At 59.3% G+C, this 17,824-nt stretch overlaps 2 protein-coding genes across 2 annotated transcripts; one reads left to right on the top strand and one right to left on the bottom strand.

Moving 5' to 3' along the window:
• Positions 1-544: 544 nt before the first annotated feature.
• KRT18 (keratin 18) lies at positions 545-6,625 on the bottom strand. Its single transcript, XM_005532084.3, has 7 exons — positions 6,065-6,625; positions 5,198-5,280; positions 3,566-3,722; positions 3,333-3,497; positions 2,716-2,841; positions 1,882-2,105; positions 545-720 (listed from the first exon to the last, which is right to left on the bottom strand). Exons 1-7 carry the CDS (start codon positions 6,506-6,508, stop codon positions 615-617), a joined length of 1,305 nt encoding a protein of 434 aa, XP_005532141.1. The 5' UTR covers positions 6,509-6,625; the 3' UTR covers positions 545-614.
• Positions 6,626-10,224: 3,599 nt separating this feature from the next.
• On the top strand, positions 10,225-17,346 carry LOC102109089 (keratin, type II cytoskeletal 8). The gene is made up of 9 exons (XM_005532083.3): positions 10,225-11,178; positions 11,954-12,162; positions 12,847-12,907; positions 13,026-13,121; positions 13,217-13,381; positions 14,812-14,937; positions 15,352-15,572; positions 16,106-16,161; positions 16,247-17,346. The coding sequence occupies exons 1-9, from the start codon at positions 10,846-10,848 to the stop codon at positions 16,438-16,440; spliced, it is 1,461 nt and encodes a 486-aa protein (XP_005532140.1). The 5' UTR covers positions 10,225-10,845; the 3' UTR covers positions 16,441-17,346.
• Positions 17,347-17,824: the final 478 nt, after the last annotated feature.

The following is a 17,824-nucleotide window of genomic DNA, read 5'->3' as shown; positions in this document are numbered from 1 at the left end:
CTGGGAGCCCCCCGGGAGCCCCGATTCCGGCACCCCCTGGTACGTGACCCTCTAGGCACCAACACCCCCGGTCTGCTGACACTCCAGTGACCCCCGGGCACCGACCCCCAAGGAAACCCCGACATCGGGACTCCCGGGCACGAGGATCCCCGCGACCCCCGAGCACCGCACCGGGACAGCCGGGTACCGCAGTGGGACCTCCGCTCCCGTGTCCCCCAGGGAGCAGCTCACGACGGACTGCGCCCAGAGCTCGGAGCTTACCCCGGGGCCGGCGGGGACAGGGACGTTTTGGGGTCCTCCCAGCTGCTTCCGGGAGGTCGATGGCCCCAAGGACCCCGACATGGCTGGGGGCGAAAGGGGTGTCCTGGGGGGGGCATGGGTGACAGGTGTCAGGATGGTGACAAGATGGGGTACAGGAATCCATCCCTCCCCTGACAACCCCGTGTCTCAGTTTCCCCCGTTCTCAGCCCCATATCCCCACCCCCGTTTCCCCCCCGGAAGGACACACCAGCACATCCCATCTCCCATTCATGGGAATCGCCACTTTATTTGGATCTGGAGGGGCTCGGAGGCCCCCCCGGCTTTTGGAGGCCGGGAATCCCCCGTGATCCCCTTCAGTACGTGCGGACCTTCACCTCCCTGGTCTCGGTGACCACACGCTGGGTGGTCCCTGTCCCTGCCGTGGTGGCTGTGGTCTCCTTGTCCAGGGCATCCCTCAAGCTGCAGGGAGGGGAGGTTAGGGGTAGGGGCGGCTGGGGGTCCCCTCCCCATTCCAGTAGTGTCCTCCCCTCAGTGTCAGCCAACAGATGATGGAGATGGAATGTCCGGGGGGGTGGGCTGGGGTGTCCCAACACTCTGGAGACTGTCCCCTCTGGGTGTCACCACTGTCCCCCAGCTGTTCCCAAAATATTGTAACTGCTGGGACCTGGCCACTTGGACACCTGGGGTTCATGCCCTCTGACATCACCATTGTCTCCATCCCCAGACCATCCTGAATGACAGAGCTGGGATAGCTGATCTCCTGGGATCATTCCCCCCTCGATGTCACTGCTGTTCCCTGGCTGTCCCCAAAATCTTGAAACTGGTGGGACCTGGACACTTCATCACAGGGGGCTCATCCACCCTGGTTGTCACTGTGTTGTCAACGATGTCCCCTCTCCATGCCAGGTACGGCACCTGGACACTCCATTCTTGAGATTATCCCCTTCCCATCCCCTTCCCATCCCCTTTCCAGCCCATATCCCCCTCTCCTCTGTCTCCATTTCCCCCTCACCTCAACTTCCACCCCACCTAAACCCCCCTGTATCTGGATTCCCCCTCGCCTGAACTGCCCCCCGTTGAATTTTCCCCCCCGAGCCCTCATACCTGGACTCACCCCCCAAGCTTCCTCACCTGGCCTCTCTTTGCTCACCTTCCCCCGATCCTGAACTTCCCCCCCTCACCTGAACCCCTGTTCACATGCCCCCCCCCCATTCTCCCCCTGCATCTGAATTCCCCCTCTATTTGAACTTCCACCTCCTGTTTCTTTCCCCTCCTCACCTGAACTGCCCATATCTGAACTACACCTCCAAATTCCCCCCTCACCTGAACTTCTAACACCCCATACCTGAATTCCTTCCCTCTCCACCAAACTCTCCCCTGAACCCTCTCACACCCGAACTCCTCCCCCTCACCTGAACCCCCCCCAAACCCCTCCCCATGATCTGAACTCCCCCCCAACCTGAATACCCCCACAAACTTCCTCACTCATCTGAACTTACCCCTCCTGTACCTGAGCTTCCCCCTCTCATCTGAACTTCAACCCTGCTGGTATCTGAATTCCTTTCCCCCCTACCTGAACCAACCAGTACCTGAGCCCCTCCCCAGTCCCCCCCTGCTCACCTGAAGCCGTCGCTGCCCTCCAGCAGCTGCCGATACGTTGCGATCTCAGCCTCAAGCCGATCCTTGAGGCCGAGCAGCTCACGGTGCTGCTCGTTCTGCCGCTGGAGCTGCGCCCTCACGTCCCGCAGCTCTGCCTCAGCCGCACTCACCTGGAGCTGCACCTGTGCCAGGTGAGCCCCGGCCCGAGCCTCGGCCTCAGCCAGTGCCGCCTCCAGACCTGCATTCTTGGGGGATTGGATGGGGTCAAGGGAGTTTTGGGCAGGTTCACCTCAGTCTGAGCCTCAGCCTGGACCATGGCAGCCTCTAAATCTGTGTTTTCAAGTGTTCAGGGGGGAAGTAGGGGGTTTTGGGGGAGTCACTACCCCTAAAATGGGGGGTTTGGAGGATCTGCACCATGAAAATGGGGTGGGAGTCACCTCGGGCTCAGCCAGTGCAGCCTCCAGACCCACATTCTGGGGGGACTAAGGGGTTTTGTGGGGGTTCACCCCAAGATTGGTCAATGCAGCCCCCAAACCCATGTTCAGGGGGGATCAGAGGAGGATTAGGGAGTCTTGTGGGGGTTCACCCTGGCCCAAGCCTCAGCCTCAGGCAGTGCAGCTTCCAGCCCTGAGTTCTGGGGGATTTGGAGGGTTTAGTGGGTGGGGCTCAGGACCTTAAAAATGGCCTCTGGGGGCCTGGAGTTATGGCTTGGGGGTTGGAAGGGTTTTGGGGCTTTGGAGCCATGGATTAAAGGGAGTTAGGTTTTGGTGGGCAGAGTTGGGGGTGTGAGGCTGTGGATTGAGGGATTTGGGAGAGTTGGGGTTTTTTGGGGGAGTTTGGGGAATTTTGGGGTACCTGGTTACGTAGGGCCTCAAGGTCAATCTCAAGGGTCTGCAGTGAGCGACGCAGGGCCCCAACGGTGCCTCGTGCTGTGTCCAGGTCCTTTGTGCTCTGCGTCACTTCCAGGGTGGTCTCTGTGATCTGGGAGGGAAAGGAGGGGTCTGGGAGGGCTCAGGGACACCCTTGGGGTCTGGGGGGCAGCAGCCTTGGTCCCAACCACCACGGACACCCCAAGTCCTGGTGGAGATGTGGGTGATGAGACCATCCCAAGAGGAGCCAGACTCAGGCATGAGGGTTCCACATCATGGGAATCCCCTAGGATGGGCTCCAAAATTGGGCCCCCTTGGACAGAGGCCACCCCAAAATTGTCCCCAAGGCTTGACAAGGAACCTCCCAGAGCAGCTCACCCCAGGAGTCCCCTCCACCCAGGGGAGACTCCACCCCTTCCTCTCCCCTTTGTGGGTCTCCTTTGGGGACCTCCTATGCCAGCCCCACTCCCACTCCCACTCCCACTACTTCTCCAGGTTCTACAGGGGTTTTAAGACCAGGGTATTGTCCTGCATATGCAGCTCCCCCAGGACCATTTTGAGGACCGTTTTGGGGTGGGATTTGGGTTTTTTTGGGCTCCCCACCTGCTGCCCCCACTGCTTCTCCAGGTCCTCCAGGTTCTTCTGGGCCAGGGTGTCATACTGAGCCCGCAGCTCCCCCAGGACCTTCCCTAAATCCTGCGACCGTGGTGCATCCACCTCCACTGTCAGCGCTGACTGTGAGACCTGTGCCTGCAGGTCCTGCACTTCCTGGAAGCAGAGTGGGTCAGTTTGGGGTCCCATGCCCTCCCTGGGCTCCCCAAGCCACCCAGACCCACCTGGTCATGGTCCTTGCGCAGCAGGATCAGCTCCTCACGCAGGGCCTCAATGTCCCCCTCAAGCTGCAGCCGCGTCATGTTGGTGTCATCCAAGACCTTGCGCAGCCCCATGATGTCGCTGTCCACTGACAGCCGGATGGCCAGCTCTGCCTCGAACCTGGCAATGCCACAGGAGTGGGGCCAGAGCCAGGATGGAACATGGAGCTGAGCCAGCCTTATGCACATTCATAACTTCATCCTTGTCCTCAGCTTTGTTTCTGTGCCCAGCATATCTTTTCCCCCACCCCTATCATCAGCCCCATTTCCATCCCCAACCCAACACAGCCTTTTCCTCATCCTTGTTCAATCCCTGTCATCCTCAGCCCCATTTCCATTCCCAGCACATCCTTCTCCCCATCCCTGTGCCATCATCCTCATCTTCATCCCCATCACATCCCTTTCCCCATTGCTGTCCCGTCCCCATCCCATTACCATCCCATCCCCATCCCATTCCCATCATTCTCATCCTCAGTCTCATATCCATCCTCATTCTCATCCCCATCCTTATCTACATCTCCATTTCTCTTCCCTTCCCCATCCTCATCCTCATCCTCATCCTCATCCTCATCCTCACCTTTATTTTCAGTCCTATCCCATCTCCTTGTCCCATCCTCATTTCCATCTCCAGCACTGCCTGACCTCATCCCATCACTGTCTCTATCCTTGTTCTTATCCCTGTCTCATCCCCTCTGCCACCTCCACTCATCCCATCTTTGTCTCTGTCCCCATCCTTATTCCCATCCTTCTCTTTGTCCCCATTCCCATTTTCATCTCCCATTCCCATCCCAATTCTCACCTACAGCTGTCCCCATGCCTGTCCTTTTCCCTGTCCCCATCCAGTTTCCCATTCCCACTCCTGTTTCCATCTTTGACCTTGTCCTCAGCCTGATTTCCATCCTCAGCCCATCCCTGTCCCTGTCCACACATGTTCTCCATTCCCACTCCTATTTCCATCTTGGTCTTTGTGCACATCCCTGTCCCATCTCCAGCCCCATCCCCGTCTCTGTCACCACCCCATTCCCATCCCTGTACCCACTTCCTTCCCACCCATCCCCATTCAGTCTCCATCCCATCCCAATCCCCATCCATTTCCACCCTATTCCCATTCTCACTCCTATTTCCATGCTTGCCTCCATCCCATCTCTCTCACCATCCTTATCCCCATCCCATCCCATCCCATCCCATCCCATCCCATCCCATCCCATCCCATCCCATCCCAACTCCTGTTCACATTCCCATTTCCATCCTCGTCCTTGTCCTCATCCCCATCTCGTCTCCATCCTCATCCCCATTCACACCCCCATCCTCACCCTCATCCTCACTCCATCTTCATCCCCATTCCTATCCAATCCCACCCCTAATCCCATCTCCATTCCCACCTTGTTTCCAACTCCATTTCCACCTCCATCCCCATTCCCCCTCAGTGCCAATTCCCACCCCTATTCCCACCCCATCTCCACCCTCTTTTCCATCATATTCCCACCCTCATTTCTATCCCCATTCCCACTCCATCCTCATTCCCATGTCATCCCTGCCGTGTTCCCATCCCCATTATTCCTAGTATTCCCATTATTCCCAGTATCCCGCTCTCACTTGACCCGGAAGTCATCGGCTGCCAGCCGTGCATTGTCAATCTGCAGCACTGTCCGTGCATTCTCCACTGTGCTCTCCAGGATCTGGGATGCGGACAGGAGGACACACATGGATACAGAGGACACACGGACTTCGAGGGACACGGGGATACACACGAATATAGGGACATGTAGGGACAAATGGACATATGGATGTGGGGACATGGACACAGAGATATGGGGACTCATTGAGGGGGGGACATGGGGAGACACATGGACATGAGGACATGGGGATGGGGGACATGTGGAGGGACACATGGACGTGAGGGTGGACACACAGACATGGAGACAAACGGAAAGAGGTGAACACATGGATTTGGGGGGACCGGTGAGTGGGACACATGGGACACGGCGACATAGGGACGCACACAGGGATACAGGGACACGTGTCACTGTCACCGCGGCAAGATGACTTCCCTGACCCCCCTTCCCTACAGGGCCTCGCCCCGGAAAAGCGGCGATAACCCGGGGCGGGGCGGACCGAGGGGTGGGGGTGGGGGGGTAAGGGTGCCGGTCACCTTGAGGGGGGCTGCAGGAGGGGCTTTGTGGAGGCTGGGAGGGGGCTCATTTACCCAAAAATCGGGGTAAAAGTGGGGGGGGGGGGCTCCTTCAACACCGCCCCACCCCCGGTGGCCTCAGTTTCGCCCCACGCAAAAACAGCCCCACGGGGAGGAAACCTCCCTGCGCCCCCCACCCACGGGGACTTACAGATCTCCCCCATGTCCCCCCAGGGACTTACAGTCCCCCCACAGATGCAAAGTTCAGTTCTTCCCCCCCCCCCCCCCCCCCCCAGTTAATGTTTAACCCCGTCCCCCCCCCGCGCCCCGACCTTCTCCCGTAGCTCCTCGATCAGCTCCCACTGGGGGCTCCAGTCGTGGGCGCTGGGCCCCTTTTGGGCCATAAACTCCCGGATTTGGGTCTCCAGGCGCCGGTTCTCCCGCTCCAGGCTCCGCACCTGCTCCAGGTACGTGGCCAGGCGGTCGTTGAGGTCCTGCATCGCCTCCTTTTCGTTGGCCACGGCCCCGGAGGCCCCCAGGAAGACGCTGCCCCCCAGGCTGGCCCCATAACCGGCCCCGTAACCTGCCCCAAAGCCCCCCCCAGCGCTGCTCAGGGTGCGGGTGCCGGAGATGCGGGATCCCGCGCCCCCCGCCCCCGCGTACACGCTCGCGGCGCTGCCCAAGGGGGCGAAGCGGCGGCCGGGGGCGATCCCATGGGTCCCGAGGGTCCCGGAGCGGACGGAGCTGGAATAGACGGTGCGACGGGAGAAGCTCATGGGGACGGTGACACGACGGCGGGAGCCCGAGAGTCGCACGGACGGACGCACGGATGGAATTCCGGGCGGGAATTCTGGCCGGGATTTATAGCCGGGAGCGGCCCCACGGCACCTCCCCACGGCCTCGCTCCCGGGAAGGTGCGGCTGGAGCCGGCCCAGGGCTTTGTTCCTGCGGGGATCGGCCCCACAGCTGGGGGTGGGAGGACAGGGAAGGGGATCGACTCCAAAACTTGGGGAGTGGGGCGTGAGGGAAAGCAATCAGCCCCAAAACTCGTGGAATACGGGACAGAGGTTTGGGGGTCTGACCCAGAATTGGGGAGTGCAGGTCAGGGGGAAAGGAATCAACCCCAAAACTTATGGGGTGTGGGGTGGGTGGAATGGGGGAAGACCTAGAACTGTGGGGTGGGGGGCAGAGGGAAAGGAATCAGCCCCAGAACTTGTGGGATGAGAGTTGGAGGGATGGGATTGACCCCATAACTGTGGGGTGGGGGATGAAGTAATAGGGGTTGGCCCCAGAACTGTGGGATGTGGGGCAAGGTCGGGATCAGCCCCACACATTTCTGAGTCCCCATATAACCAGCCCTGCATCACCCTACTGACCTTTGCACTACTGCAGCCCCTGCCTGACCCAAGATCCTGTTTTACACTATTCCTGCCACATTTTGCTGTTTTGCTCTGTTCATGTCCCATTTACTCATTTTTGAACACTTTTGCCCCATCCCCGCCTTGCTTTGTCTCATTTTGGCCCCATTTTTGCCCATTTCTCATTTTCCCCATTCCTGCCTCTTTTTGCTTCATTTTACTCCATTTATGCCAAATCTTCCTGTTTTGCTGGTTTGTGCCATTTTGCTGTCTTACCCCATTCCTGTCCCATTTTACTCATTTTTAGCCTATTTTGTAATTTTATCCCGTTCTTGACCCACTTTAACTCTTTCTGCCTGATCTTGCCCTGTTTTACCCCATTCCTGTCCCATTTATCCCTTTTTGCCCGATTTTGCCCCATCTCTGTACAGTTTTTCCAGGTTTCCTCCCATTTTTTTGCTGTTTCTCCCTATTTTGCCTCACTCCTTCCTCTTTTTCTCCCAATTCTGTTTTCCCTCATGTTTTTCTCAGCTTTGCCTATTCCTTCTCCTTGCCCATTCCCTCCATTTTGCCCCATTCTTCCCAATTTTTTCACATTTTCCCCCACATATATCCTGTTGTGCCCTGTCTTCCCCTTTCCTCCCCTTTCTCCCCCCTTTTCTCTCCTTTCTCCCCATTTTTCTCCGTGGGGTCCCCGAGGTGCCGGACCCGAGAGTCCCAGGGGGTCCCGCCCGGGGTCCAGCGGCCTCGTCTCCCTTTGAGGATCCCCTGGGACCCCCTGAAGGGCGCGGGGGGAGGGGCGAGGGTGTCGGGGCTGCTCCCATCCTGGGCCTTATCGGGAACATTCCGGGCGTTCCCGGTGAGTGACGTGTCCCATCCGTGTCCCCACCGCCCCGCCGTGTTCCCCTTCCCGGCTTCCCCCCGTGTCCCCCCGGTCCCCCAAACATCCCCCATGTCCCTGTAACCCCGCGATGTCCCCACGCTGTGTCCCTCCCTTGTCACCCGGTATCCCCCGGTGTCCAGTCCTCGTGTCCCCCCGAGTCCTCCCATCCCCCCGTCCCCCATCACCTCACGTCCCCCCTTGTGTCCCCCCCGTGTTCCCCCGTGTTCCTCTGTGCCTCAGTATCCCCAGCTGATGCCGATGGGGGGGCTCAGCTGGGACTGTCAAGGGTTCCCGCTGCTCCTTGGGGGGACTCGGTGGTCTTGGGGGGCTGGGGGTGTCCTGCAGGGTCTGCACCCTATCCCCCCCTTCCGAGGGTTATCTCTGGAAATTCTTTCCTGATAAGACGGATGGACGGGATTTAGGGAGGAGCTGGAGGTAGTGGGAGCCTCTGGGGGCACAGAGGGGGGAGCAGCAGATCGTGTCCCCTCTCGGGCATCGCAGATTTGGGGGGGCTTTGAGACCCTACCTGTGGGGGCTGGGAAGCCCAGACCTATGTGACCCTCCCCCCTCCGCCTCCCAGTGAAATCTGGATGGATTTGGGGAGGGAGGGAGGCAGGGGAGAAGGGAGGGAGGGAGGGAGGGAGGGAGGGAGGGAGGGAGGGAAGGGAGGGAGGGAGGGAGGGAGGGAGGGAGGGAAGGGAGGAAGGAGAAGGGAGGGAGGGAGGGAGGAAGTGGCGGAAGGAAGTGGGGGAAGGAAGTGGCGGAAGGAAGGAAGTGGCGGAAGGAAGGAAGGGAAGGAAGGAAGGAAGGAAGTGGAGGAAGGAAGGAAGTGGCGGAAGGAAGTGGCGGAAGGAAGGAAGGAAGTGGCAGAAGGAAGGAAGTGGCAGAAGGAAGTAAGTGGCAGAAGGAAGGAAGGAAGGAAGGAAGGAAGGAAGGAAGGAAGGAAGGAAGGAAGGAAGGAAGGAAGGAAGGAAGGAAAGGAAAGGAAGGAAAGGAAAGGAGGCAAGGAAAGGAGTTGGGCTGTAGGTGCCGCACCCTCTCCCAGCGTGTGCCGCCCTCGTGCCGGGCAAGTCTGGGCTGGAGCCACCAATAGAGCCACCACTGCAAGCACTGGCACCTGTCAGACCCACCTGCACACACCTGAACCTGCTTGAACACACCTGAACTCACCTCCATCCATCCATCCATCCATCCATCCATCCATCCATCCATCCATCCATCCATCCATCCATCCATCCATCCATCCATCCCATGCCTTTTTTGGGATGTTTTCCCTATTTTGCTGCTGAGTTTGGTACTGGGGACAGGCCCTGGTGAGGCCTGGGGACAGGTCTGGGGACAGGTCTGGGGCCAGATTGGGAGTGATGTGGCTGGAGTCCCATGTTGTGACTCCAGATTTAGGGACAGGGGCTGCGCTCAGGGGTTGGAGAATTGGAGCTGGGGACAAAGACTGGGGGTCAGGCGTTGGAGACACAGGGCTTGGGACAGGGTTTGGGATTTTGGGGTGGGGGAACAGAGTTTAGGGACACAGGTTTGGGATGTAATTTGGGGACAGGGCTGGGGATAGAGGACTGGAGTCAGGGCTTGGGGTCTTGGATGTGGGGACATGGGCTGAGGACACAGAGCTGGGGACAGGGACTGGGGTCCTGCACTGAGGGACATGGGGTTGGGGACATAGTTTGGTAGTCCACCAAACTATGGGGTCAGGGATGGGGGGCATGGGGATGTAAGCTGGGGACAGGGGCAGGGGTCAGGGATTTAGGATGTGCCATGGGGACATTGTTTGGGATCCTGGGATGGTGACATGGGCAGGGACAAAGACTGGGGAACAGGGGTTGGGGACATGGGTTGGGGGAATAGTTTGGGGTCATGGATTGGAGATGTGGTGCTGGGGACATGGACTGGGGGACACAGGGTGGTGACATTGGTCTGGAGACCCACACTGGGGGATGAGCTGGGGATGTAGGCTTGGGTCAGGGGTTGGGGACTGAGACTGGGGGACCCGGACTGGGGTCAGGGGCCCAAAGTGGGTGGACAGGACTTGGTGATGTGGAGCTGGGGACTCAGTTTGGGAGATCCGTGTGTGGGGACATGGTCGGCACAGGGCTGGGAACACTCCCTGGGAACACTCGGTGGGTCTCCTCCTCCGGGAGGGGTCGTAGAGTGGGGTGGGGGGGCACCAGGACCCGCATTTTGGGGTAAGCCCGCCCCCCGCCCGTCCCGATCCCGGTGATCCCGCAGATCCCACGTCCCGAAGGGGTTAAAGCTCCGGTCCCTCCCCTCCCTTCTCCTCCCCCGGCTCTGGGATAAACCTGGGGACCAACCCGGGAACCAAACCGGGAACGCGCCCGGAACCCGCCTGGCCGCTCCACCCGGCCCGGCCCGTCCTGCCCCGACCCGTTCGGCCGGTCCTGCCGGAGCCTCCCTGCCCCGAGCGCGGCCTTCGGCTCCGTCCTCCTCAGCGTTCTCCAGCCTCTTCCAGCCTAGTTCAGCCGTCCTCATCCTCCTGAGCCTCTTCAGCCTCTTCCAACCGTCCTCAGTCTCCTCCAGTCGTCCTCGTCCTCTTCAGCTGAGGACCTTCTCCAACCCTCTTCCAAACTTCCTCCAATCTCCTCATCCTTCTTCTAACCTTTTCCATTCCTCCCTGCAGCCTCTTCATCCCCCTCAGCCTCCTCCAACCCTCTTCCAACCTCCCCGACCTTCATCCACTTTCCAACCTCTTTCCAAACTCCCTCCTATCTCCTTTCCCAGCTTCCAGCCTCCTCCCAATCTTCTCCAGATTACTTATCCTCCAGCCGGCCTCCTTTCCCACCTCCCACTTTCCAAGCTCTCCCCAGCCTCTTTTCCCACGTTCCCGTCTCCTCGGGCCCCGATGTCTGTCTCCATCCCCCGGCAGCCGCTCCGGAGCAGCTCGGCCGTTCGGGGACGTTCATTCTCGTCCCGCTCCTTCACGGCTGCTCCAGCACTGAGGATGAGCACAGCCCCGGCCTTCGGCCCTTACGGGGGGCTCCGTGGCGGCTCCGGGGGGCTCGGGGGTCCCTCGTGGGTCCCAGGGGCGGGCGGAGGGATCACGGCCGTCACCATCAACCGGAGTCTCCTGGCGCCGCTGGACGTGGCCGTGGATCCAGAGCTGCAGGAGCTGCGGCGGGAGGAGAAGGAGCAGATCAAGACCCTCAATGATAAATTTGCCGCCTTCATCGACAAGGTGGGGCTGGGGGGGACCCCGAGGAGGGGTGAGACCACCCTGGGGACTGGTTTCTGGGGCTTCCTGGGGCACCTGGGACATCTTGGGACACCTGGGGACATTGAGACCCTCCTTGGGACGTTCTGAACATTTTTGGGGACATCCTGTACTCTTGGGGGACATTGAGACCTTCTCTGGGATCCCCTGAGTCTCAGCTGGGACCTCCCGAGCACCTTTGGGGACATCCTGAGACCCCTGGGGACACAGAAAAACCCTTCCGGTACCCTTCAGGGACCCCCTGGATCAGTTGGGACCTCCTGAACACCTCTGAGGACCTTCTGAGACCCTTGGAGACATTGACACCCCCCTTGGGGACACTCTGACCCCCTCCAGACTCTGTCCAAGAACACACAGACTCCAGCTTGCCCCAGGACCCCAAATCTCCTCCTCTGCTTCCACTCTTCCACTTCATGCCCCCCTCCAGCCCAACCCATTCCCCGGGGGTTGATTTGGGGGTAATTTTGGGGTGCTGACTCGCTTTCCCCCCTTTCCCCCCAGGTGTGATTTGGGGGTGGAGGTGATTTTGGGGATTTTGAGGTATGGGAGTGCCCCTGCCCCTGCTTTTGGGGTGTGGGGGTAATTTTTTGGTGATTTTGGGGTGACTTTGATATGGAGGGGTTGTGTGGGGTGATTTTAAGGTGATTCTGGAGTGTGGGAGTGCTCCTGACCCACTTTCCCTCAGGTGTGATTTTGTGGTGATTTTGGCCGGTTTTGGGATGCTGTTCCACATCTGCAGGTGCGCTTCCTGGAGCAACAGAACAAACTCCTGGAGACCAAGTGGGGGCTCCTGCGGGCACAGCCCCCACCCCGCAGCAGCCTGGGAGGGCTCCTTGAGGGCTATGTGGGGACCCTGAGGCAGCAACTCGAGGGACTGGGGCAGGAGCGGCAGCGGCTGCGTGCAGAGCTCAGCCATGTCCAGGGGCTCGTTGAGGAGTTCAAGGCCAAGTCAGTGTCCCTGAGTGTCCCCCAAATCCCCTGGCTATCCCCATGTCTCCCCAGACCCCTCCACAGCCCCCCCAGTACCAACTTGTAGCTCCCCTGGGGCTCCACCTGCTGCTGACCCTGCCTGGGCCACACCTGCAGCCTCCTGGAGGAATTCAAGGCCATTTCTGTGTCCCTGAGTGTTCCCCCACATACTCCTTTGTCCCCATCCTGTGTGCCCTCACCCCCCTGTCCCTTCATCCCTGTGTACCCCTGTCCCCATGGCCCTCGATGGCCCCCCATGTCCCTCTATCTTCATGCCCCCACATCCCTGGTCCAAATCCTCTCTGTCCCCACATTCTCCCATTGCCTTTCCCCTTTGTCCCCCTGTCCCCTCTTCCCCATGTCCTCACATCCCCTGGTGTCCCTATATCCTCCTGTTCCCATGTTCCCATGTCACCCATCCTCATATCCCTCCCTGTCCCAATGTCCCCATATGTCTCCATGTCCCTCTGTCACCATATCCATATCCCCGTCCCCCCATCCCTCGTTCCCATATCCCCATGTCCCCACCCCATTCCCATGTCTCCCACCCTCAAGTGCCCACATCCCCCAACTCCCATCCCCATATTCCCCCTGTCCCCATGTCTCCCATCCCCATTTCTCCATGTGCCCCTGTCACCCCTGTCCTTGTGTCCTCCTGTCCAGGTATGAGGAGGAGATCAACCACCGCACAGAAAAGGAGAATGAGTTTGTCCTGCTCAAAAAGGTGGGGTAACTCCAACACTGAGGGGGGACCCCGACACGGGGGGAGTCCCTGAGACCAAGGTGTTGCTGGAGGTCCCTGGGAGTGCTGAGAACAGGGGGTGACAGGGGTGTTCCTGCAGGATGTGGATGAAGCCTACATGTCAAAGGTGGAGCTGGAATCACACCTGGAGAGCCTCACAGATGAGATAAACTTCCTGCGGCAGCTCTATGAGGAGGTTTGGGGGTGCCCTGAATTTGGGGATGCCTGGGATTTGGGGTACCTGGATTCAGGGGGTGCTGCCCCACTAAACCCATCCCTGCATGTGTGCAGGAGCTGCAGGAGCTGCGGACACAGGTGTCAGAGATGGCCGTGGTGGTGTCCATGGACAACAGCCGCCAGCTGGACATGGCCGGGGTCCTGGCAGACGTGCGGGCACAGTACGAGGATATCGCTGGCCGCAGCCGTGCTGAGGCCGAAGGTCTCTACCAGGTTAAGGTCAGGAGAGAAGCCCTTGCTGCCCTTCTTCCTCCTCACTTACCCACCAATCCTCCTCCTCTCTGCCTGCTCCCCAAACCTTCATCTTCCTCCTCCCTTCTCCCCAATCCTTCCTCTTCCTCTTCCAGCCTGTTGAATCCTTCTTCCCTCTGCCTACCCTGATCCTCTTCCCTGCTCCCCCATCCTTCCTCCTCACTGTTTCCTGAGCTTTCCTCCTCCCTGACACTTCCTCCTCCTTCCTGCTCCCTAAAACTTCCTCCTCCTTTTCCACACCCCGAGACTTCCTCCTCCTCCCTGTCCCATCCTCTCCCTTCTTCCTAATTCTCCTCCTCCCTGCCCTGAGCCTTCCCCCTCCTCCCTGCTTCTCAAGCCTTCATCCTCTTCCTTGCTCTCTGATCCTACGCTTTATTCCCAAGCCTTCATCTTCCTCATCCTCCCTGCTCTGTCTTCCTCCTTGTCCTCCTCCTTCCTACTCCCTGAACCTTCGTCCTCCTCCTTGCTGCATCTTCCTCCTCCTCCCTGCCCCATCCTCTTCCTTCTTTCTGCTTCCTGAAACTTCCTTCTCCTCCTCCTCCCTGCCCCAAATTTTTCCTCCCCCTCTTCTTCCTCCTCTTCCTCCCTGCCCTGGAGGGAGTGGCTGCTGCGTGGGAGAAATTCTGGCTTGAAACCCAACCAGAGCTGCCACATCCAAGCCTGGAGTGTTCCCCCAGGCATGGGCTCATCGCAGTCCTGGGTGCCACGGGGCAGGGAGGAGCTCCCATCTCCATTCCTGGTGGAGATCCCAGTGCCAGTCCTTCCCAGGTTCTTTCATCCTCTGTTTTGGGATGCTGGTGGAAAGTTGGGGGCTTCATCCCACTGGGATCCCAGATTCAAGCCCAGCCAGATCCACCACATCCCAGTGAGGGACACCACATCCCAGTTGGATCATCCCTCCCAACATCACTGCATCCTGGCTTTTCCTCTGAATTTTTGGGGTGCTGATAGAAAAGCGAGGTTCCCTCCTCCCCATCCCACCAAGACCCTGACTCCAAACCAGACCCATGGCATCCCAGTGGTCGTCCCAACTGGAGGATCTTTACTGATATGGCCACATCCCAGCTCTTTCCTCCTCGGTTTTGGTGTGCTGGGGAAGAAAGGGGTTCCCTCATCTCCATCCCCCTGAGATCCCAGGTCCAAGTTGGAACATCATTCTTAACACAGGAAAATCCCAGCTCTTCCATCCCAATTTTTGAGGTGCTGGTGAAAAAAGGGGGATACCCCCATTTCCATCCCCCTCAAGATCCCAGTGCCAAATCAAATCAGACCTACCACATCCCACTCTGGACTATCCCTCCAAGTTTGGCCACATCCCAGCTTTTTCTTCCCAATTTTGGAGTGCTGGTGGCTTTGGGGGATGCCCCATATTCCCATCCCCTCTCTGGTGTCTCCAGTACGAAGAGCTGAAGACGGCGGCTGGGAAGCAGGGCGACGACCTGCGTCAGACCCGGAGCCAGATCCAGGAGCTGAACCGGCGGATCCAGCGGATCCAGGCAGAGATTGAGGCTCTGAAAAATCAGGTTTGGGGTCCAAGCTGGATGGAAATTTGAAGACATACTGCCTGCCCCTCCCTGACACATCCCCCAGCACCCCTGGGAACCCCCTCACTGGATCCCTGAGTATCCCCTGGGATCTCATCCAGGAAATTGGAGGAGAGAGTGATGGCTCAGAGATGGGGGGATTTTGGGAGGGCTGGGAATACTGGGGGGAGGAGGGGGTGAGGGATAGTGAGCTGTGAGGGATACTAGAGAGTGAGGAATACTGGGACACGGGAACACTGGACCACAGAGGATGACATGATGCGGAATGTTGGGATACTGTGTATACTGGGACATGGGGACACTGAGGGGGTGAGGGATATTGAGATACTGGGGATGTTGGGTCACAGGGACACCGGTCCAGGGGGATCCTGGTCTCAGTGTCCCATCCCACAGCGCTCTGGGCTGGAGGCGGCAGTGGCGGAGGCCGAGGAACGTGGGGAGCTGGCACTGAGGGATGCTCGGGCCAAGCTGGGGGGGCTGGAGGGGGCCCTGGCCCAGGCCAAGCAGGACCTGGCCCGGCAGCTCCGGGAATACCAGGAGCTCATGAATGTCAAGCTGGCTCTGGACATTGAGATTGCAACCTACAGGAAGCTGCTGGAGGGCGAGGAGAGCAGGTGGGAAGCCCTGTTCCCAAATCCTGGATCCCTCATCCCATGGGCATCCCACATCCCATTACCTCTGGGCATCCATATCTCACACCTGGTGTCCCATGTTCCATCTCATATCCCATGGGCACCCTGGATACCATGAACATCCCGTATTCCATGTCCCATATTCTGCAAGTATCCCATATTCCATGGGCATTTCATGTTCTGTACCCCATATCCCATGGACATCCCATATCCCACATTCCATATCCTGTGGGTATCCCATATCCCATGGACATTCCATGTCCCATGTCATATCCCCTGAACATCCCAAATCCCCCCACTTGACCATGTCCCTTATTCTTGTCCCCACAAAAATACTCCAACCCCCCCCCCCCCCAACTTTGGCCATGTCCCTTAAATACCTCCCTGTCACTGCTCCTGTTTAGGGGAAAGTTTTGGGGGACAAAACCCCTCCCTGATTCCCCCCCCGGGCCACATCCTTTATCCCCCCCTCCATCACTGATCGTGTTTGGGGGACTCCCCCAAATACCCGCCAGGCTCGAGGCTGCTGTGCAGAACCTGAGCATCCACACCAAGACTTCGGGGTACCTGGGTGAGTTTGGGGGGTCCCCACAACCCCCCACTTTTGGGTGCCCCCCCATGTGCCCCTCCTCACAGCTGTTCCCTCTTCCCCACAGGTGGATTTGGGGGAGGTTTCAGGGGGGAATTTGGGGGGGCGTTTGGGGGGGCTGTGGTCAGCTCGGGGTACTCAGTGCCCCCCCCACCCCCCGAGGCCATGCCCCCCCCCAAATCCCGTGCCATTGTCATCAAGAAGATCGAGACCCGTGATGGGAAACTTGTGTCTGAGTCCTCTGACGTCCTGGAAAGCTGAACCCCCTCTCCTCGGGGACCTCCATTCCTTGGCTTGGCCAGCTAAGCTGAGACCCCCCCTCTCCTGAGCAGACCCTAAATCCTGACCTGCTGAGGCCCCCAGGGCCCCACTTTCTGGGGTGTCCTCCATGTCCCCACAAACCAAACCCCCTCTTTCCCAGGGGGATCCTCCATGTTTCCTGCCCTCCCAGGGTGTTCCCACTAAGTCCCAACCAGGCAAACCCCCTTTCCTGAGAGGAGGTCCCCATGTCCAGACCTGCTGAGCTCCCCTGGACTCCCTTTTCCTTCTGAGGGCATCCCCCCAGGTCCAGGCTAGCTGAGTCCTCCTCCTTTCCTGGGGGTGTCTCTGTGTCCTGGATGGTCCCTCATGTCCAGCCCAACTGAGCCCCCCTGGGCCTCCCCTTCTCAGGGTGTCCCTTCATGTCCTGCCAAACTGAACCCCCTTTCCTGGAGTGATGGGGAGGGTCCCCCATGTCCTGACCTTCTGAGCCCCCCCCCCAAGTCCCCTCTTTCCTGCCCGGGGGGGTCCCCCCAAATCCAGGCCACCTGAGCCCCCTTTCCTGGGGGGTCCTGTCCATGTCCTGGGGGGGTCTTGGGGAGGGACCCCCTTGTCCAAGCTAACTGAGCCCATTCCTTTCCTGAGGGGTCCCCCTATTCCCATCATCTGACCTGCTGAGTCCCCCCCCGCTCCATCCTGGCCCTGTCCCTGGGGGTCCCCAGCTTCAGACAGGACACCACACACCCTCCACTGAGAACCTGAGCCAGTGCCCCCCAGTGTCCCCTGGAGGGCTCCAAACCTCCCCCCCCCCCCCACATTGTCACCTCTCAGACTGTACAGTGGGAACTGGGGGATCAGGGCCTCCCCTGGGGGTTCTGCTCGCTGCTGGAATAAAACCTTGGAAATTTGGGAGTGTTGATAATTGGGGGGGAGGGGGTGTGCCCTGGTTTGGGATGTTTGATCTCATCCCAGGCTGCCTGGGGTGTTTTGGGGTGCCAGGACAATCTTGGGGTGCTTGGATCAATGCGTGTGGGGTGGAATCCCTCTCAGAGTGCCTGGGGCTGTTCTGGGGTTCCTGAGTCTGTCCTGGGGGACTGATACCAATCTTGGTGTTCCCAGAGCAGTTTTGGAGTGTCTGAGTCTGTTTGGGGATCTAGAATCTGTTTTGGAGTGCCAGGAATCTTGAGGTGTCCAGATCCCTCCTTGGGGTGCCAGGACCCACCCCAGAGTGCCAATACCTGTTTTGGGTTCCCTGGATCCCTCCCAGGTGCCAGGACTCATCTTGGGGTGCCTGGGTCTGTGTCAGGGTGCCAGAACCCATCTAAGGGTGCCTGGGTTTGTTTTTGGGGTACCAGGACTCATCCTGGGGCACCAGGGCCCCTCCTGG

This window comes from Pseudopodoces humilis, chromosome 32 (assembly GCF_049639895.1).
Source record: "Pseudopodoces humilis isolate 2021_Gansu_Grassland_sample_001 chromosome 32, ASM4963989v1, whole genome shotgun sequence".
NCBI lineage: Eukaryota > Metazoa > Chordata > Aves > Passeriformes > Paridae > Pseudopodoces > Pseudopodoces humilis.
The sequence above is the reverse complement of the archived record's forward strand: the minus strand, read 5'-3'. Positions and strand labels throughout refer to the sequence as shown.

What these genes read in the sequence shown, in the direction of transcription:
- LOC102109089 (XM_005532083.3), top strand. Translation starts at nt 10,846, where the DNA reads ATGTCTGTCTCCATCCCCCGGCAGCCGCTCCGGAGCAGCTCGGCCGTT. An exon ending in TTGCCGCCTTCATCGACAAG is followed by an intron (nt 11,179 to 11,953) that starts GTGGGGCTGGGG and finishes CCACATCTGCAG; the next exon opens with GTGCGCTTCCTGGAGCAACA. An exon ending in CTGGAGGGCGAGGAGAGCAG is followed by an intron (nt 15,573 to 16,105) that starts GTGGGAAGCCCT and finishes AATACCCGCCAG; the next exon opens with GCTCGAGGCTGCTGTGCAGA.
- KRT18 (XM_005532084.3), bottom strand. Translation starts at nt 6,508, where the DNA reads ATGAGCTTCTCCCGTCGCACCGTCTATTCCAGCTCCGTCCGCTCCGGG. An exon ending in AGAAGCAGTGGGGGCAGCAG is followed by an intron (nt 2,842 to 3,332) that starts GTGGGGAGCCCA and finishes TTTCCCTCCCAG; the next exon opens with ATCACAGAGACCACCCTGGA. An exon ending in TTGAGGCCCTACGTAACCAG is followed by an intron (nt 2,106 to 2,715) that starts GTACCCCAAAAT and finishes CAATCCCCCAAG; the next exon opens with AATGCAGGTCTGGAGGCGGC.